This window comes from Tachypleus tridentatus, chromosome 4, assembly GCF_004210375.1.
Source record: "Tachypleus tridentatus isolate NWPU-2018 chromosome 4, ASM421037v1, whole genome shotgun sequence".
In the NCBI taxonomy this organism is placed as follows: Eukaryota; Metazoa; Arthropoda; class Merostomata; order Xiphosura; family Limulidae; genus Tachypleus; species Tachypleus tridentatus.
Window position 1 is genome coordinate 34,704,828 of NC_134828.1, and position 22,574 is coordinate 34,727,401.

The 22,574-nt window shown below is 33.6% G+C and overlaps 1 protein-coding gene and 1 long non-coding RNA gene across 2 annotated transcripts; both read left to right on the top strand.

Annotated features, from left to right (window-relative positions):
* Positions 1 to 8,437: 8,437 nt before the first annotated feature.
* Positions 8,438 to 10,692, top strand: LOC143248295 (uncharacterized). Its single transcript, XR_013026880.1, has 3 exons — positions 8,438 to 8,483; positions 8,626 to 8,788; positions 10,526 to 10,692. It is a non-coding gene; the product is annotated as an uncharacterized LOC143248295 (long non-coding RNA).
* Positions 10,693 to 10,785: 93 nt separating this feature from the next.
* On the top strand, positions 10,786 to 15,954 carry LOC143248829 (uncharacterized). The gene is made up of 4 exons (XM_076497627.1): positions 10,786 to 11,885; positions 13,217 to 13,400; positions 14,034 to 14,130; positions 14,753 to 15,954. Exons 2-4 carry the CDS (start codon positions 13,308 to 13,310, stop codon positions 15,250 to 15,252), a joined length of 690 nt encoding a protein of 229 aa, XP_076353742.1. The 5' UTR covers positions 10,786 to 11,885; positions 13,217 to 13,307; the 3' UTR covers positions 15,253 to 15,954.
* The last annotated feature ends 6,620 nt before the right edge of the window (positions 15,955 to 22,574 follow it).

Sequence of the window (22,574 nt, forward strand, 5' to 3'; positions counted from 1 at the left end):
GAAGTAAGTAGCAGAACCTTATCAACATTAAAAAACAAAATTAATTTCTTTATTTGTTATTAATTGCAAACTACGCAATTGAGTAACTGTGTTATACCCATCACGAACGTCGAAACCTGAATTTTAGAAATATGTGCCACAGAACTAATCTTTATGAAGATATAAATAATAAATAAGAATTTATTTGAACACATGAATCGTACAATAAATTGGTTTGTTTATTTTTGAATTTCGCACAAAGCTACTCGAGGGCTATCTGTGCTAGCCGTCCCTAATTTAGCAGTGTAAGACTAGAGGGAAGCCAACTCTTGAGCTACTCTTTTACCAACGAATAGTGGGATTGACTGTCACATTATAACGCCCCCACGGCTGAAAGGGCGATCATGTTTGGCGCGACGGGGATGCGAACCCGCGACCCTCAGATTACCAGTCGCACGCCTTAACACGCCTGGCCATGCCGGGCCCGAATCGTACAATAAATAGCTAAAGTATTTGGTCTGTAATGCAAATAAAATAACATGTTAAACATACTGTGAAGTGTCAAACACAATTACTCGCACTTTTGACACTTAACAAAACACATGAAGTAGGTATTGTAAAAGGAGATAAGTCAGATTATCAGGTTTCTTTCATTGTGAAAAATAAATATTTGAGAACCATTGCTCATATCAAATTATTACAAAAAATCTTGAATAAAAATTCCCTTTAGGAATAAAAAAGATTGGTTATTTTAGAGCAAAGCCATAGTGAGATAGTCATTGTGTTCGCTGAAGGAAAGAGAATCAAAGATTTTAGAAATTTAAATCCCTAGACTTACCGTTGTGTAGATTATGCAAAAGAAAGAAAATTGTCATTCGTTATGTCTACTCAACATTTCACTTTATTATTACAAAATGTTGATAACATGTCTATGCTTCTAGTAATAATATGTTATGTTATTTTATATCGGCGCAATACGGGTTTACAGTAGCTAGTGTGTGTACACAGCACTACGTTCATCCTCAACAGGTAATTTTATAATGGATACATCTGTGGGTCTAACTATTTAAACAAGCATATAAAGGGGAAATGTTCTTTGAATAAGCTATTCATCTAAGCTTGCAGTCTAGCGAACTTCTTAAATCTTCTGTTAGCTGATGCTTAAAAAAACAAGAGAATGCCAGGAGCTATAGATGAAATTGTTGTGGGCTATGTTTTATTATTTAGACGTTTGTATTAATTTTTGTCCAGAGGAAGTTTTATTGTCACATGATGATGAAGACGTTTCATATCTGGTATCTTCATGAAGGTGTAGACTATTTAGTTGGCCGTTTGTTACTTCAGTTATGTATACTTTAAGACTGACGATGTATGAAAGTGACGTACGTGCGAGAGAAAATTGATAAAAGTGGAATTAATTATTATTTACTCTGCAGCTATAGTTTCAAACCTACCAACAAACATTATCATTAAATTGAAAGAACTTTTGCTTCCTTTTTTTAAAATAAAATTATCGAAAAATCCTTGTCAACAAAAGAAACTGTTTCAATTTTGATGTCAGAAGAGAAGTTATTGTTGTAAAAATAAAATAAGTTGCAGGTTTAATTTTACGGTGCGATATGAACATGAAACATAATCGAAAATTTGTTAGAAATGGCGAAACAGTAAAAAGACAGTTTAGAAATAAGAGACAGAAAATTAAACAAGCAGAACAAGAAGAAGGAATAGTAAATTAAAAGGATATCGAAAAGAAAGAGTTATTGAAGAAATTTCAAGAACGATTCATGAGATTTACAGAAAAATTATGACGAGAAATCCATTAAAATACACACAAGAATTATAAAAAAATGAAGAAGTAAAAAGAGAAGAATAAAATAACATTAATAAGATAAAATACAACACTGATATACTGAAATATCGTTTCAAGAAAAGATACGAAGTACATAATAATATGAACAGAATCAGAAATATTGTTGATCAAGTATGCGTAGAGGATTATAACATCAAGATAGAATAAACTAAAGCAAATACGTAAAAGAACAACAGCTCTGATATAAAAATATTCAGAAAGTTAATTGGCAAACAGAAAAACGAAACCAGTTACTTCTATTTGTATTTACTCTAGAATTACAATGTCAAACAGTACTAATTATGCAGCATGGAATAAGAGACCCCTTTAGTCTAACTATTACCTTTATTGTTTTACTACCTACGAGTGTAAGACTTTCTTGGACTATTTCAACTGTATCACTACTTATGAAATTACAAAACTTATCACGACTATTTAACCACATCGTTTAGTTGAAACAACAACAAAAACAATACGATACCTTTAGAAATATATCAAACACAGCTTGAAACAATTTTCAAGATGAATATATGAAGTTGTGAGAAACAGGCTATTGATACTTTTTCTGCACATTTAACTACCTTTAAAAATTGAGCAAAGTTCTAACAGAATGTCATAGTAGCTATCAGGTATTAGCGTTGATATTTTGAAATAGACTTGGAGAATTACATCAGAAGAAAGTTTCTAAATAATGAAACTAAATAATAGCGGAGTAATGAGAAAAAATAAAACCTAACACTAACTTGCTGAAAATATTTAAAGACTTATACACTTAAATCCTCCACACTCTTCACATGAAATTAGAGATTCGTCACCATGTGAGTATTGGAACTAGAACGGAAGTTGCAAATAAACAACTAAAACACTGCCCATAAATTATAGGATTATCAGATCAAATAATATAGAGCGATCAACACTCTCAGAATGAGGCATAAATAAATCAAAAGATTAATTAGATAATTAACTCAAAGTGGAAAAAGTAAACATCAGGAAAGAAAGTGTTTCAATAACAGCTTAAAAGAGTATATTGCCAGGAAAGAGATAACATCTTGAAGATGAGAGTAATTCCTTGATTTATTGAAATAAGAACACAATTAATGTAATTAGTACGCTATGTAATTATGGTGATTCTGGTGACATGTTCATTGACAGTAGTATTATGGTTGCAATTGTTCGACTTGAATTTGTTATCACAGGTAAGAAACTGCCTTCTGAAATGGTGCAAGAGAATGGAATGTTGAAAAAACAAATTGTCATAAAGGTTCAGCATTAGGATAACTGGACATTACGGAGGAGTTATTTTTCAGAACATCAAGGAAGAATGTGTGTTGGTTATAGACTTCTTACAGAAACAAATTTTTGTGAGGTTAAACCAGTTTTAAATAGTTCATGACTATAAAAATGCTGTGCATTATACTACAAGTATACTATTGATGATAACATTGAAGAAAGCATAAGATAATGAACATAACCAAATTAAAATACAACAGAGAAGAATCCAGAAGGATAGAGGGTCTCAGTCAAAGGTTAGTATTAAGGGCTCCCCTTCATCATCCAAAGAATACCACCTCTGAAATGGTGTGTCACAAAGAATCTAGAAGGATGGAGGGTCTCAGTCCAAGGTTAGTGTTAAGGACCCCCTTCAGCATCCAAAGGATACCACCTCTCAGATGGTGTGTTACAAAGGATGCGTTGTTAGGTCGCCATGACAATCACCCATGACTCAAGCCATACATATCTCATCATGTCGATAATTAATTGACTAATTTATAATTAAATGACCCTAAAAAGGACGTTTAACACTAATTAATTAGTTAATTATCAAAAGAACTGTGAATGCTAATTAATTAGGTAATTAACTAATGAATAATTTTGCCACAAAGTAAAGAACATGTTTCTTGGCTGCCATGACTGATGTCTCATCACGTCAATAATTAATTATTAATTCGTTTATATATAAATCATCATAAAAAGGACAGTGAATGGTAAACTATTAGTTAATTAATTCTTTGTAAACATTATCTTTAACACCAATTAATTTATAATGAGTTAATTAATTCATTTATAATTAATCGTTCCAAAGAGAATGCTTAATACTAACTCATCAATTAATTAAATTTTCTGTCGTATAAGGACTATGTATTAATCAAGTGATTAAAGATTTTCAGTGGTAGAATATCAACAATATTTAACATAACACAGTTATATACATTTTTACCACGCGCGCAACACGCCTGTAGGCTTAAATCGCTCATTTTTAAGAGTGATATCATGCACTAATTAAATATTATAGTATATACAACAATTTATATCGTCAATAAAAGTTTATTATGCAATAGCAGTTTTATTAATTTGTTACAAAATAATTGACATATTTTTACAAATATTGACGTTCACATATACTTTGCTGTCATTATCGTTGGATTTTAACAAAAATACTGTGACAGTACAAGTAATCAAAGTTTAGATATAATTATGACGAAAATCATTATATATAATAGATATTATAAATGACTGACGTATTTCGTCCATTTTCTATATAGCAATTGATCACTGGTAAACATACATAAATCTTGTGAAAGTACGGAATACATAACTTCTGTATTCAGACACTCACTGTTTCGCATAACATTCCTAACCAATAATCTGTCGCCCTACGGCTAAATGAACATCTTATTGGTAACTAATATTTAAAATATCAAAAGTGTTAGACTGTCTATCGCAAAACACATAAACAAATTTCTACATGTCGTTTATAAGTATAAAAACTAACAGTACCTGATGTCAAACTAGAACATGAATATAGACAGTTATTACGACAGCATGTTATCAAAAGCAAAGCTTTCTTTTACATCACCTTGGAGATATTGGCGTCACCAACTTTACAGTTTATTAAGTCTGAGTCATTGAAGGACACTGACTGTTTTGGATATAAAATAAAATAAAATAAAAATCAGAAAAATCATCGGATTAGAAATGTCAAACTTTGGTATTGTTTACTTTATTTTACATGCATACAATCTGGATACAGAACCACAAATATCATCCAAGTGGTCACACGCACATAAACCCACTAAGAAAATATGACGTCATTATCGTCCACATTTCAAATAACTTGAGAATGGAGGATATGATCACAGTCCGAAGTGTTTGATATTCAAGGCCTCTGACAGTCTTGGTTAAAAAATATACAAAATTAGAAACACCATAGGATTAGAATGACCAAATATATTTCCCAAAAACTGGCCAACTAGTCCAAGGACCAAGTGATTAATGTTTTGGCTAACATGAATTACACATGTTTAGTGTTTGTTGTATACATATTCAACATTAGGTACTATAATCACTATAGAAATTTAATAAGAAACTCCAAATAATACTCACTTTCACAAATTGCTAAATATAATCAATTAGACTGTAATTATAATACAAAAATCTTTAATAATAAACTCTACACATGTATATTACACCTTAATTACTGAAATAATCCGTGATGACGAGAAAGCCCACTTGTAAAGAAAATTATATATTTAAAAATAGCTGGTTGTGAACCTGGCGATGACTGAAAAAGGTCGAAACTTTGTTCGCTCCTCTATCAGCGTTTTTCTACTCATACCAGCTGTTTTTAAATATATGAAATATAAAAGTTCTTTAAATAACGCTTAAATGATTCATTTAAGACTCAGCATAGATTACTATACATTCTCTTAAAAACTATGATTGTTAAAGTGGTCCCTAGTGGCACAGTGGTATGCCTGCGGACCCACGCAGCTAAAAAGCAGGTTTCGATACTGTGGTGGGCAAAGCATAGCTAGCCCATTGGGTAGCTTTGTGCTTAATTTCAAACAACCAACTAAATGTTAAGGTGAGTATAAAATAAAATGAAATTTCTATTTAAACGTGTGACATTTACAGGAAACGTTTATCAAAATAAAATTTAATTATAACCCATTGTCACTGTTTATGCATTTACAGTATATTTAAAATAGATGGTTCACTTTACGAAACTGTAAATATGTAGTAATGGATATCAGTTAAATGCAATTTTTGCACCTCCTGCCCATGAAAGCGATGAGATGACGAATCACATCCTGTGGAATGGCTGTCCACTTAGCCTGCAAAGCTGCTGCAAGCTGAGGTAGAGTCTACGGTTGAGGTTGTCGCCGTCGCAGACGCCGGTCCAACTCGTCCCAAAGATGTTCGATGGGGTTTAAATCTGGTGATATGGAAGGCCAGGGAAGAACGTTGATGTTGTGGTGTCTCAAAAAAGACAGTGGTGAGTCGGGCTGTGTGAGGACGGGCGTTGTCATGTTGAAAAGCGTCGTTGACGTTCACCATGGTTGTACATGGGGCCTAAGAATCTCGTAGACGGTTGCGTACGGTCTGATCGGAAATCCTACGCAGCCTTGATATGGTTGAGGCAGTAGACGTCGCAGTGGTGGTCCTATCCCTATTACCAGTTGATCCATGTTGCTGGTGACGATTCCATAGCCTTGTGATGGTGCTTGGGTGGACATTCACAGCTCTGACAACAACTGATCGAGATTCGCCTGCTTCTAAACGACCAATGGCGTTGTTGCGTTGTGCTTCAGTCAGTCTTGGCGTAACTGTATTGCGTGTCGGTGACTTAACACTGAGCTATGGAAACCGAGAACCTGTCACTTTTATAGGGATTTTGCACATGTTGCACTTGCAGAACATGCAGATCTCTCAAACAAATTTATTGGACACGCATGCGTTTTGGCGAAAAATCCGATGTTTTCCTCCGTTTTCAAAGTGCACAACTTTTATTTTCATTTTGGTCTGACAATCAGTGTCTTAACACTTGTAACATCACATACTCTAAGCTTGTAACATTTTTACATATATTTCTCTTTAAAATAACAAAAATATCCCTTTTGCGTTTCTTGTTTTGAAGAGTATATATGCACAAAAGCTTTACAAACAATACTGAGAGTTTTATCTGGTAATGTTAATATTTTACTGTCGATTCATGATGAGCGAATTAATTCAATGTTGATACACAGGTACACTTCACTTGACGGGAAGCTAGCTAGTTTTTCACACAGTCGTTCGTGTTTTTTTTTAACGAAAATATCTAATGTCCTCGTAAAAAATGTTGACGTTCGAAGTTAATTCACTGGAATTAAATGGTTTGTAATGTTTGAAATATATGAACGCTCCTGGTCAAGTATCTGTAGTTTCCCGACTAATAAGCGTTAATAAAAATTATAGCTTCCAAGGTTAAAAGTATGCTAACCGTAGCAAACCAACAATATTATGAAAACTGTCTCTTGGCACGTCGATTTATAAACTTTAGGCGACATCCTCGAAAGTTCGGTTGGCAACGTTTTACTTACAGGCGTAGTACATTGTTAATTTTTACACTAGAGAACTTCCTACAAATTTAGAAAATAGGGGGAATATTGCAACACATATTTAAAACTATAATTTACGTACATTTATAAATATATATTCCACTAAAACAAACATCGGTATTCAAATAAATAAAATCCATTACAATTGCATAGACATAAAAAACACTAGCTGTATATTCTCAATATTTGACAAGTTAGCGTACAATTATAGCATAACGTGTACAACATACTGTAAGACTGTTGTCAGTTGGTTTAGAACAAAATTAAGAAGACCGTTTCTACTTAAATGTGTGAGATTTCGTTATTATTTTAATTATCTCATCTTTAGAAACGTCGTTGCTATACGTTAGACGAATATTTTAAATTACTGACAACGGCTAGTTTTGATCTACATAACGGCAGCAATAGCCTCATTTTACGACACATTTTACATTAAATGCAAGACAAATGTTTAGTTTGCGTAAAAAGTTCCATTAGGATTTATTACAATTACACCCAAAACATAACAACTGTCTAAAATATCCTGGGGAACACCAATTACCATGCTAATTACAAAAAACGATTTCACATGTATATGTTATAAACTTCGCAATTGTTTCTTTAAGAATAAAAATACATGAATCATATAACTAGATTTAGTTATATTACATGTCTCGTAATTAATTTTGCTACAAGTAAAAATAATAAATAAATATCTTAATGTTTCTATTAAAAGTTCATCAAACATTTGAACCAAAGATACTAACATTGTCTTAATAATGTCATTAATCGTTAGAAAGAAGAGGCTGTAAGTAGTTTAGGGGACTGTCACATATTATTCCTTAAACAACCAGTTACTAATCATAAACATAGCAAAACTTACCATCTTCTATAGATTATTCACTATAAATCATACCATACAAATAAAATACATAAAACTTTGCAGCCACAATTCTATGTCATTAAAAGCCACCAAATGGATAAAATTCAAAGTTTTATTTGAGTTCAGTGACATTTCAGTCAAACTTCGACACTGCTATATTCCTATATAATCATCTTTCCAAATATGTTATTTTTAAACAGTGAATGCAGACTTAATGTTGTGTAGATGGAGTTTGACACACAGGACAAAGGTCACTTTAAAGTTGACAAAGTCTATTTTGCAATACACAGCCAAACCTGGTAACTCAACCATATTTAAACAGCTGTTAAACATATATAAATATCCTGTACCTTTCACAACTGATAATCAGAACGATGCAGTTCTATTACATGGAAAAGAGAATGACGAACCAAACGTAAGTATATTATTTCGTATATTTCTTCGCTTATAAGTCTAATTTTTGTTTCTTTGATACAATAATTATTATTTTCATTCATATTAATTATAATAAATAAAGTTGATGTGGTTTACTAATTATATACTATTTTTTATTCTAGTATACCGTAAACAAAAGAAGTGCTGTTGACAATAATGAAATGGCGAAAAAGATCAAATTTAGCATTGAAGAAGAACCAGTAAAACAGAAAAAATTACAGTTAGGTTCTTGTATTATTATACAACATGAAGAAGCACCTGATTCATCTCATGCCTATCCAACTGGTAATAATCGTTAAATCACTCTATCAACTTAAGAGAATAATTTCAATATTTATATTCGACAGGTATCACTTTTTTCTTCAACAGAATGGGAGGAATTTAAGCAGTGGATCTCAAACATTAATGTTGTAGAGAGCAAAAGTGAACAAGATTTTTAACTAGGAGGACGGAATCGTGCAATCTGTGTTTCATGTGTTAATAATGTCTCAATTACATTGTTTACGTATTGATTTGATTATCATGGCATCGATATGTTATCTGATAAATTTATCTTTGTTTTATCAACTTCAGAACAGCAGAACTTATATTCACAAATTTCTCATTTTGATACTTATTTAAAAGGCGTCTTGTTATGTCAAAGAATATATTTGTCTTGCCGATTGCGGGTGGACACAAAATTATTCCTTTTGACAAAACAGTGTTAGTCTTCCATAAGAGGAGAATTATTGGGAATTGTCACGACTGTTTTCAAACTGTAGTTCGACGATGAGTTGTCTATAGGAACACTTAGTTTGTTGAGATTCAGAGTAGTTAAAATGGTGAAATATTCTTTGTTGAATGTTCTAGTGGCTAACAAGCAACTGAGTGACTCCACTTTTTGTCTACATCTCTATGACGATCTCTTCTGCCACAAATCTTATACTTCAGCACCCTAGAGTTCCCTTTTTTATGTGCTACCAAAAATTCACAAACTCGATTGTCCAAGACGCCCCCCTAGTCTCTGCCCGTAACTACCTCAATGGATTTTTCTCCACATACTTTGACAGTATTTACTGATCTCTAGCAAAAATCCTTCCATAAATTAAAGGTAGCATTCATATCCTTAATCTCTAAAACAAGTTTCATTCTACACTGATTACATTGTCAGTACGGACAATCAATTTCTACACACTGGTATACAACACAACGACGGAATGATTGTGTTTAACAAAAGAAGAAACTTATATCCTTCCACAGACACGATACTTGGACTGACTTAGTACTGACTTTTAATATTTTTTATTAATACAGAAAAGAGGTTATAAAGTGTTGTCATGGGAACCAAAATGGGCCCATCCAATGCAAACCTTTCTTGTCGGTTATATAGAAGAACAACGTTTTATTGTCTTCACCCAAAAGTTTCCTATCTTTTTATCAGAAACATTGGACACGAACACAAACTCGACGTTTTCATTCACTATACCGAAATGTATCTCATTTCTTAAATTTTCTTCCCAAATTTCTAGTCATAAAACTATTTTTTTACACATCATTATTAACATTTTCATTGTCTATATTCACTACCAGCATATATTACAAACCTACTGACAGATATTCCTATTTAAATTTTAATACCTTCCATCTTCCTGAGCACAAGCACACTATTCCTATGTTTCAGACGTCTAGGCTCCGACAATGTTGCATTCAGGTATAAAGTAAATAACATGACTCATTATTCTAGACATTAGAACTGTCCTAACAACACGATTAAAATTTATAAACTTGTCACATTTAGTTTCTTACAATATGATTGTCTCCACTCTAAGGACAACCCACATAGTGATAGAATTCCCTTGTCCTCACATACAATACTTTAATCAAACTAGTAAGACTGTCCAACTTTACCTTATTAACAAGAGACAAACATTTAACAACAATTTTACCACCCCCTTAATTGCTTTCAAACGTAAGACGAATCTGACAGACTGATATGATGGATTTTATATTATATATTTATTTTAATATCTATATTTTTTTCAGTTAGATATCTTCCTCGGTGAAAAGTGAGCTTATAAACTGCGTGAGATCCAGACAAGAATAGAGCTAGCTAGCACTACCATCATGAGAAGTGCACCTGTGTATCGATGCAGAATCAATACAATCTCGTAAACCGTTAATAAAAGATTCAGTTCCAGACCAGATGAAAGACTCGGTGCTGTTTGTAAGTTTGTAAAAGTTTCGTATATAAATTATTATTTGTAATATCTATTTTTAATAACCATTGTTATATTGCTGTTTGTATATCAAGATATATTTATGTTAAGAAAGATAATTGTGTATATCAATCTTGTTGACAAATATCATAGATTATATATATGTTGACATTCAATTAGCTTCTAAATTAAACTTTCCGGCTATTTGAAATCGTAATACGTAACGTAATAAGATAAATTATAATACGTAACCCTGTCTGCTACATTTTAAACTATTGATTGAATTGTCTTTACTTGTACTAACTAACGGAACTCGTCCATATTGATGAACTGTTTGCCTTATACGAGAGTATATCACAAACTTATCGACCCTTTCCAGTTCTGTCTTTAACCGTTCACGCAAAAGACCAATTCATCTTGTACATGAGAGTACATTGTTTATTGTATTCGCTATACAAGATGCAAACAACTCTACACTGGGGAAATTATGCAAATTAGGCGACATATTCCATGAACGTCTCCAACTTGTATGCATCGGCACTCAGTTCCCAAACACTTAAACCTACAGGACCACAGCGGCATTGACGAAATAAGGTACTCATTTCATTACATGTCTCCCCTCAACAGTACCGGATTATGGACAACTGTTGCTCTAAGCACAACCCAACAATAGTGCCCCCCACGGCCCCTCCATTGCTTAACTGACAAGACATGTCTAAAATTCAATTTCTATCGCTTTATTACTTGTTTTCCATTTTTTAAATTGTTTATAGGATATATTCAACAATGTTTTTCAAAACAATATTATTGGTTAACGGGCTCAATGCAGTACTACGTAATTTAGAATTTATGTATACAATGCCACGCGACACAACATTGTTGTTTCTATGTGAAGCCTTAGTAACAAACGCTAGTCGGTCGTAACTAGATTTGGTAGCTGAAACCTAATGCTAACTCTATATTTTTTTAACTATATTTTTTCTTCTTATTAACATGATACCTGGAAATTTCGAGAAAGTCAGACGAATAATACTCAATACTGAGTACTTAATTCATGGCTTGATGTTTATAATAATGGTGGTTAAGATATACTTCATCTGGGAGTTGACAAAACTTCAAGGTCAGAGAACACTGAAAATAAAGAACTCAACCATATTTATCTTGCAAGATAAACGTATTGATAACAAGTAAGTACTGAGACAGTCGGTAAATTGTAGTACAAACGGACGAGCTTTCATGTTTCTCCTTGTATATTTTCTTTTCTTAAACATGCTAAATGATTTTAGTAACATGCTTGAATAGTATATAAATAACAAACTAGCGGCAAAAAGGAAGTGTATAGTGAGTAATCAAAATTCGTTAACAATGAAACTCTTACAACAAGTATTTAGAGTGGTAACAAATCCAGTATTAAAGTTACAAAGTACTACTAACATCAGTCTTTTTGCTTGTGCATTTTTTCTTAAACATGCTAAATGATTTGTAGTAAAATGATCGAATACGATTTAATAAAAGACTACTAGAAAAGAGAATGTGTGTAGTAGATAATTTCTTTTCAGTTAAAAAACAACTCAAAAGTAACGTGTTAAAGATTTTATCTTCTTTTTTCACATGAAATTTTCTAAAATAAATAGTTTAACAGCTGTATATGTGTGTGTGTGTATAAATATTATGGCACATATCTACCTTCACAGCTAGTAGGTCAGTTGGTTACGTGGTTAACTGTTTAGCCTGTTGTGGTTCGCGATCCGTTGGCGCAAAGTTAGGGCCATATAATGGACAATCAAGTCTCGTCAATCAAACTGACAAGAGCTGGTTAAGGGTTCTGTTGACTAGCTGTTTAACTTCAAAATCAGGAACAACTGTGTGCAGATAGTTCTTAGTTTAGCTTTTCCCATAAACATCTGTATCAAACAACTTAAGCTTTACGTGTGGTTGCGTTTGAATCCATAACAATAATTAAGTTGTTCATGCTGTGGTATTGTCAGATTATAGTAATGTCCCTCAAAGTAGTGAGTTAGGGTATTCTAAATGCAGGTTTGAATGATCCCTAAAAAAAAAAAACATACTTGTGATATGTTTATTTGAATGACTTGTGATATCCAAATTGAACTGAAAGAAAATAGTGATGTATCAAAAACATTAAATATCAACAAGGAATTAGAGCATTGTCTTATATCATAATGTGTTTATACGATTAGAGCTTCTGGTAGTTCAATGGTACGCTTAATAGTTTATAACATTAGCCCTCTAGAGGCACAGCGGCATGTCTGCGGACTTACACCTCTAGAAACCGAGTTCGATACCCGTGGTGGGCTGAGCATAGATAGCTCTTTGTGTAGCTTTGTGTTTATTTATATAAAAATAAACATACAATTATAAAACTAAACTTTTGGAGGCACATCACAGATATCAAGTTGTGCAGTTTTGCGCTTTTCGATAAAAAACAACAAAGGTTTATGTGGTGATGTATTATTTCAGTGTTTTGAATGTTTAACTTTCTTAATAACAATTACAGGAATGATGCAGTGGTAAAATCGATGCAGTATTCTAATATCCACAAATCAGAATGTAAAAACTGCAATGTATATTGAGAAGGAGGTACGAATATGCATCCCTTTGAAAACTTGATGCTCTGGTATTTTTGGACTACCTTATTCACGATGATCAGCTTCTGTATTCTTTTCTTTCATCTGTTGAAGGTAAGTAGTTCATTGTGTGTGTTGGAAGATCCATGTTTGTGCGGTCTGGCATGGCCAGATGGTTAGGGCTATTGACTCGTAGTCTAAACGATCGCGGGTTCGAATCCCCGTCTCACCAAACATGCTCTTTCAGCCATGGGGACGTTACAATGTGACAGTTACTTACACTATTCGTTGGTAAAAGAGTAGCCTAAACGTTGGCGGTAGGTGATGATGACTAGCTGACTTCCCTCTAAATTGCTAAATTAGGAACGGCTAGCGCAGATAGCCCTCGTGCGGCTTTGCGCGAAATTCAAAAACAAACCAGGTTTGTGCCGTGAGACTGAGAAGCAATGCTAAAAAGTTGATGGAAAATATTTTTGAATTATGAGTTGTTTTTTATACGAATAGGTTCATAGCGTGTGTAACCTAATAATAAATTAAGCGAGTTTTGATTTCTTTCTGAAGAGAGGTGAAAGCGAAATTCTGAAAGATTGAGAAAGTGCTAAATACAAATATTGATGGTGGTTTAAAAACCGGATTGTCTGTAAAACTGTTTTGAAATTTTATTACTAGTTGTTTCTAAATGAGTGATTGGTATATGTCCTGTACATTCTTAAATTTATAATTTATTATTTGTTTCTTTCTGACTAGAATGTATTACTGATTTGTCAAAATCAACAACCTTCGCCCAATGACACAGCAGAGGACGATGAAAGTGAACCAAGAAAAACTAATAATCAAATAAAAGGTCAGAAATATCAGTTAGGAATGCTTAAGGTCAATTATCTAGTTTATTTTTGAGCATACTGTATGATGACTACTTACGTGGATATGCATGTGGAACATTAAATAAACTTAAAAAATAATTCCATCTAATTCTGTATATTATATAAAGTTAACATATGACTTTGAATCTAAATGCTTGGTGACAAATATACTTTATCAAGTTTTTAAACTTGATTTCTGTTAAATATGACCACAAAGAATATTAAAAACGTTTAAATCAAGACAATAATGTTCACGTGTACATATCATTACTTTATATAACCATAATTTAAATATACATGAAACGTGGTGATGTTTATAACGGAAGCTAATTTTCAATTCTCGTATTTTCTTTCTCTTGGAATTCGACGCAGTAATTTGTTTTCCTGAATTTTATGTTCCATGTATATCGATGATATCCAAAATAGGTTTACTAGTATATCGAGTACCATAATTTGAAAATGTAACGCCAAGATAAAACGTAAATTATAGAAATTATTTTATCAAGAAAACTATCCATTAAAACTGCAACAGAGAATCTGGTATTAAGTTCACCAGAGTTTGAAATGTCCGCAGTTAAGTCGTGTAATTTTCTCGGTTTTTAGGTACCACGAAACGTTCAAATGGTAATGTGGAGACAGTTTCTACAAACCTTTCAACATCAAATAATAAAATAAATACGTCTGAAGACTTCATACATGAAGAAAATAACCATGATACAGAAATAGCTTCACAGCCAGAAATGAGAAAAAACAAACATTTGGTGAAATATTATAAACATCCTCTACAACCAAATACAGAAGAAAACGAAGATTTGGTGAAAGATCATAAACATCCTCTGCAACCAAATACAGAAGAAAACGAAGATTTGGTGAAAGATCATACACATCCTCTACAACCAAATACAGAAGAAAACGAACGTTTGTTGAAAAATCGTAAACATCCTCTACAACCAAATATAAAAGAAAACGAAGATTTGGTGAAAGATCATAGACATTCTTTACAACCAAATATAAAATACGATTATTTTAAGAATTATCCTCTAAATCCAAATATAAAAGAAAAGGAACATTTGGTGGAAGATCGTCAACCATTTCAAAATTAATTTTATATATAACAGGTTAAGTAAAAATATGTTATTCTACAAAATTCCTTTGTATATGTAAGTGAAATCTTTGTTATTATAAATCGGCATTTTATGTTTGTTTATTAGTGAGCAAATATTTTTAAACATCATTCTTCTAATAAGCTCAAAATTTCTATTTTTAAAATAAAAAAAATGATAACACAGCACTATATTTTTTCTTTTGTTCATTCCAGGTGGAAGACTGAATATTATGTTGCGAATCTGTAAACATATTGTTTATAAATAATTATGTGTAGTAACTATTATTATAGATTCTATTGGATGTTGTTGTTTGTACATTAAAATATTAGGTCGAGGAATAATTCGTGAGCGTTTTTAAATAATTTCATTCAAGCATTACATGCAAGACTATACAATACTTCAATGCATGAACACATTACACCCAAAACATTTATTATGATACTTTATTTCATGTAATACCTAGGTATATAGTATGCATTGTTTTAAACGAAATTGCAAGAAATTAAATGCGAAAAGTAGATGGTGTCGAAAATGCTCGATTTTGTCCACTTGACATTCCATTTAATGAGCTGAAAATGAAAGCAAAAATTAAAGACATATGAAAATCAAACACACCATCTATTAGAGCAAAAAAGTATCTACCAAATGACATGAAATATTTTGCGAAAGCGTTTCATTTATGAATATATTTTGTTAACTTGAAAAAACGCTCACGAATTATTCCTCAACCCAATACATTTGTGTTGAGAAATAAAATGTGTTTATCAATCTTGTTAGCAAATATCATAAATTTAATACACATCGATGTTTATTTAATTTCTAAATTAAAAATAAAAACACTGAAATCTTAATCAAGAAGTATTATACGATTATAATTAAATGTACACATAAAACTGATAAACAGTTTCTAAATGTAAATCTTAATCATTCATTCAGTTAGTTCATTATGTTTACGCTCTGCTTTTTGTTTACACAGCACTAAGATATTCAGACACATTGCTTTTAATTTATGAATTAATTATAAATAACAAAGCATTATTTGTACTTAATGTCTACAACCGATATCACAAAAAGAGTGCAACATAGAATCCTTTTTAGTAAAAGTCAATTGATAAAAAAGATCAAAAGATAACTGTTAAAACTATCTATATAAAGCATGATAGGTGAAATAGTGAAACTCTCTAACTGGTAACGTTAAAATTTTCAAAAACGTTATTTGAAAATTGTCCACTGGCTGAAAAGTAAACGTAAGAATTTACAACACTTTAATTTAGGATTTGGTCTTCAATGTGGACTCAGAGGAGATAGCCCATGATGCAGCTTTGTCATAAAACGTATTTTAAAAATATTTTTATTGTTATATAAACTAGTATGAATTAATAACTTGCAGGTAAAATATCAACTGTATATTTTTTTCAAAACAATTACTCTAAAGTGATTATCAAATTTGTCAACCAAAATGAGTCAAAGCTTTAACTTATAGGTGTAGCCTTATAGACAGTTGGAAAACATTGTATAACAACCAGCACATATATGAAAGTAATGTTGACTCTATGTTCAGAAATACATTCAAGTAAAATATTTAACTTATTCATCAAGAAGTCCAGTTTGTTCTTTTACTCTACTGCTTGCTTATTATTAAAATAAAATTAAACACCACCAGCGTTGTGTCATGGGCCCGATAATATTTATCGAAGAAAAGAAGAATAATTTAGAAATTTTCGTGGTTTTTTGGTATGACCGCCAGAGTAGTAAAGTAGTAGATAATAATGGTTAAACAATCTAAACCTACAAGGTTGAATGCGACCTGGCGGGAGACAGTTGGCCACCACTCAACTATAAAATGGCTGGGTAATCTGCTTTCACCAGATTCTAACTGGGAACAAGAAGTTCAGGGTACTTGCACATGGAGTAACGCTTGAGGGCATCATGTAATATCTAATTGAATTGGCTGGTACTCCAACGTTGTAGAAAGAAACAAAATATATCTGTATGGGTTACTGTTTTCTTTACTAGTTATTGGTATTAGACGAAATTCTTTGTCTTGTTTTTGTGTTGCATTTGAACTGTGTAATTTATGATTTTTAGTTACTAAAGTTGTAACTTGACAGACCTTTCTTTAAAATTATAAGAATACAAGCAAACATCCCATTTTATGTTTTTTGTTCCTTCCCTAAATGAGGGCAGTCATGGCCAGGTGGGTTAAGGCGTTCGACGAGTAATCTGAAGGGCGCGCGTTCGAATCCCCATCGCACCAAAGTTTTCACGAAAGATTGAAAATAAGAGTGTAGTTCAGTATCTTCTATTCTTCTTTTCATGTGTAATCGATTTGGCCCGGCATGGCCAAGCGTGTTAAGGCGTGCGACTCGTAATCTGAGGGTTACGGGTTCGCATCCCCGTTGCGCCAAACATGCTCTCCCTTTCAGCCGTGGGGGGCGTTATAATGTGACGGTCAATCCCACTATTCGTGGGTAAAAGAGTTGTCCAAGTGTTGGCGGTGGGTGGTGATGACTAGCTGCCTTCCCTTTAGTCTTACACTGCTAAATTAGGGACGGCTAGCACAGATAGCCCTCGAGTAGCTTTGTGCGAAATTTAAAAACAAACAAAACAAACATTAATTGATTTAACGATTAAAAATTTAAATAAATATAATTGGTTGCTCTGAATAAATAAAATAAATAAACAAACGTTTATATAAGTTATTTTACTCCTTAGTTACATGTTTCTGTAACATGTGATTGAATTTATTAAACTAATTGTATTTTAGTCTTTCAATTGTCAATTCTAAATTGTCGCAATGAATTTACAATTAAAATGTTAAAAACTGTAACAGATAAACATAACTGTAGTTAACAGATGTGTTAGTAAAAGCATCTGTAATTGTTTTACTTCGAAATGTTGGTTAATTATAGTTTCATATATTTGTTTCTCGATCAAGAAAGATGATATAATAACATATATTTCGTGACCTTAAATCTATTTCAGTTTGAAGATCAATTGCACCAGTTCATGATATTGTTAACATTAGTTATACATGTGCAATAGGAGAACCTGTATTCAACGAGATAACTAGCAAGTGTCCATCACAATGGACCCCAAACCAATATCGAGCTCAAGGGCACATGATGATACATATATACCACTGTACTTACATGTTATGTATGTGTAAATATCTCACAACTCTTTAGAGGTTAGTGCAGCTCATTTTTAATGGGAGGTAGATGGACAACTTTATGGTGTCTTAATGTCTGCTTGTACAATCAACACTTGCTATTAACCTGTCATTAATAGAGTTTCTCAGTGACATAGTGGGGAGAGACTTCTGCATTTACAGAATGGAGTAATCATGTAATAGAATACACATGTCATATAATCACAGTTCTTAATACAGATACTGCGTAATGAAGAAATGACTAATTATAGTTGTAGTTTTTGAGAAGCACTTTCAGCATTACCCGTATGACAGAAAGTGGACCCTTTCGGTCGACAGTTCATGAATAAAATGATCCATGAACTTTAAGAATCCAGAAGTTTTGACATTAAAATATTTGGTACGTTGTAAATTTTAATGCAAAAATAAGAGTAATAGTTAAAATCACGCTACAATAACAGGAAATTTCAGTTTGACTTCTTCTTTTGCCAGCACTAGTTAAGAGAAATGAAATGTTTCCTATTTGAAGTTACCCATATGACGTTAACTTCACAGACAGTGATATTGGGTGTCACACCAAAGTAAAACTAGGTACGAGGTCTGTTCAAAAATACGCGGACTGTTTGAATTGCGCGGCTCCAGTTGGTCCAGGGGAATCCGCTTGGTGTCGCTACGGCTTACGGTGATGTTGCTATGAAGCATACGGCATGTTTCAAGTGGCATGAACGTTTTAAGGATGGTCGACAGTCCATTGAAGATGATGAGCGTCCTGGACGTCCTTCCACGTCAACTGACGACCCACACGTCGACAAAATCATAACCCCGGTGCGGGCAAATCGACGTCTGACTGTCAGGAAGCTTGTTGAAGAGTGTGGGATATCAGTTGGATCTTGTTACGAGATTTTGACCGAAAAATTGAAGATGCACCGCGTTGCTGCGAAATTTGTGTCTCAGAACTCGTGAGTTTTTGGCCAAACACTCGATCACTGTTCTTCCCCTACTCACCTGACCTTGCTCCTTGCGATTTTTCTTGTTCCCCAAACTCAAAAGACCCTTGAAAGGAAGAAGATTTGAGACGATTCCCGAGATTAAGGCAAATGCGACGAAGGAGCTGGAAGACATTACAAAAGAAGCGTACCAGGACTGTTTCAACAAGTGGAAACACCGTTGGGATAAGTGCGTGCGTTGGGGAGAAGAGTACTTTGAAGGGGACCCAGACCTGTAACTTCTAAATAAAGTACATTTTGTTTTATGACGTCTGTCCGCGTATTTTTTGAACAGTCCTCGTACATCTAGTATGTTGAGACTCTAAAAGTAGGTGTCAGTGTCGTTGAATTTGGATATTGCATTCGATTCTGTGTTTCTGGCCTACGTCAGGATCCTAGGAGCGCCATGATTTAAATTGCTTTCTTTTCTTCATTCTTCAAGTAAAGACAAGGTCCTTATGGTAACTATAGAAATAACTGGGGTTAATGGAGGAGCGTGGCAAATACGGTTTAGCTTCTGTAAAGCACGAGAAGACTTTGAACCCCACAGCTCAGTGCGGCTATTTTGAGTTAGTGTAAAGGATTTACTATTAAGTACGTATTTTAGTAGCTATGTTTCAGTTTAATATATTTATAAATGCATGCAACGTATGTTGTTAAATGTGTATTACTAAAGTTCCGGCTGTTTTCTAGATTTGTAGAAGTTCTCGCGCGTAAGAATCAACAATATGAACATAGAATTTGTTCTTCGTGAGCTGTCGATAAGATATTCAGTAGCAGACCAGATAGGAAACTCAGGATAGTTTGTAAATTTGTAAAACTGCTTACTGTTTGTTTTTGTTTGTTTTTTGAATTTCACGCAAAGCTACACGAGAGCTATCTGCGCTAGCTGTTCCTAATTTAGTAGTGTAAGACTGAAGGGAAGGCAGTTAGTCATCACCACCCACCGCGCCAACTCTTGGACTACTCTTTTACCAACCAATAGTGGGATTTACCGTCACATTATAACGTCCCCACGGTTGAAAGGGCGAGCATGTTTGGTGCGATGTGGATTCGAACCCGCGACCCTCAGATTACGAGTCGAACGCCTTAACCCACCTAGTCAAAAACTGCTGTACATAAACCCTTAGTTGTAATAGCTACTGGTAATAACTATTATTACAAATTGTACTGCTGTTTGTATATTAAAATATATTTGTGTTAAGAAAGAAAATTGTGTGTATCAGTCTTGTTGGTAAATATAATAAACTTGATACAATAAACATTCAATTAATCTATAAATTCAAATTCATTTTTCCGGCTATTTGAAATAGTAATACGTTAACATACGTAATATAATAAATCGGAGACTCGTTCAAGATAAATTATAACACGTGACAGTGGTTAGCTTAATGAAACCAATTTTCATAAAATACACCTGGTTTGCAAATTTACAACTGATAGCAGTGTAAGAGTTTAACTGATCCGAGTCTGTAATCTTAGAGACAGATTACTGATCGAATCAGGTGTCTAAATGTTTCGTAATGATGCTCTGAGTATGTGGTAGGGTGGTGAAGGGAGTGGGGAAGAAGCTTTGTTACCAAGTCTTTATCTTTAGAACATGTTTCAATTTGTTTTTTTAAAAACTACACTGGGGCCTAGTAACATCAAAAATCTTTATTTCTTCCTTTGTCACTGGTAACCGGAATTGGCTCGTCTCTTCACTTAGTGACGTCAGTGCATGTTATTATACGGCGATTATGATGTACTGTCACGATAAGTTCACATGATAAACTTATGTAGTATATTAGAGGTTGGAGTGGGTAGATACTATGGAAAGAGGTCACCCTTGAGAAGAATAGGGAGGAACCTGGATTTTGTTTATATCACAACTGTTGACATTTTAACTGTATAATACATAGATATGTAGACTTTTAGTACGAAAACGCTTGTTACGACCTCTTTTTTTTATAACTCACGTCTCTCGAGGCCCGGCATGACCAGGTGGTTAAAGTAATCGATTCGTAAACTTAGGATCGCTGGTTCGAATTCCAGTCACACCAAATATGCTGGCCTTTTCAGCTTTGGGAGCGTTATAATGTGCGCTCAATCTCACTATTTGTTGGTAAAAGAGTATCCCAAACTGGATCCAAAAATTTTTGGATATACAATTTAAAAACATATCTCCATTAAAAGTTGGTATAACTTCCAACAGTATCTTCCTACAGATAAAACTATATTGAAGTTTAATTGTAATATGAAGTAACCTCTTTGTTGTTGGCTCAGCGGTACAACTGAGAAGCTGTAACACTAAAACTGGGATTCAATACCTGCGTTGATTGTTAGTCCAGATAAAACGTTACGTAGTAAAATGTATCAGAAAAGTTGTGTGAGTTGAGTGTTTAGACGTAATTTCTTAGGATCGGCATAGTCACGTAGTTAAGGCGCTCGACTCCTAATCTAATGATCGCGCGTTCGAATCCCATTCACTCCATATAAACTCGCCCTTTTAGCCGTCAGAGTATCATTTGTTGGTAAAAGAGTAACCAAATAGTTAACTGTGGGTGGTGATGACTAGAGGATTGACTTTTCTGTAATCTTACACTGCTATATTAGGGGCATCTAGCGCAAGGAGTCTTTGTATAGTCTTGCGCGAAATTCAAAAAACAAAGAAACACGTCTCCCGTTGAAACAATGGTAAGTTTACGGATTTACAGCAGTATCTAGACTGAGCAGATGTTTTCTCAATGCACCTGCGCGGTAAAAGTGACAAAACTTTTGAGAATCTATGACAAACAGGAATTTATGGGTTTGTTTGTTGTTGAATTTCGCGCAATGCTACAAGAGGGCTATATGCAATAGCTAGCCCTAAGTTTGCAGTGTAAGACTAGAGTGAAGGCAGATAGTCATCACCATCCACCGCCAACGTTTTGGCTACTTTTTTACAAACGAATAGTGGGATTGACCGTCACATTATAATGCCCCCACGGCTGAATGGGCGAGAATTTTGATGCGACGGGGATTCGAACCCTCGACCCTCAGATTACGAGTCGAACGCCTTAATCCACCCGGGCATGCCGGGCCTTATAAAGATAGATGTGTATAAGGAGCACATTAGACATATAGTGCTTTATGAGTTTGAAAAAGGCAATAGTGCAACAGAAACATTCAAGGTGTTTATAGTGCGGAGTCTCTCAATGAAA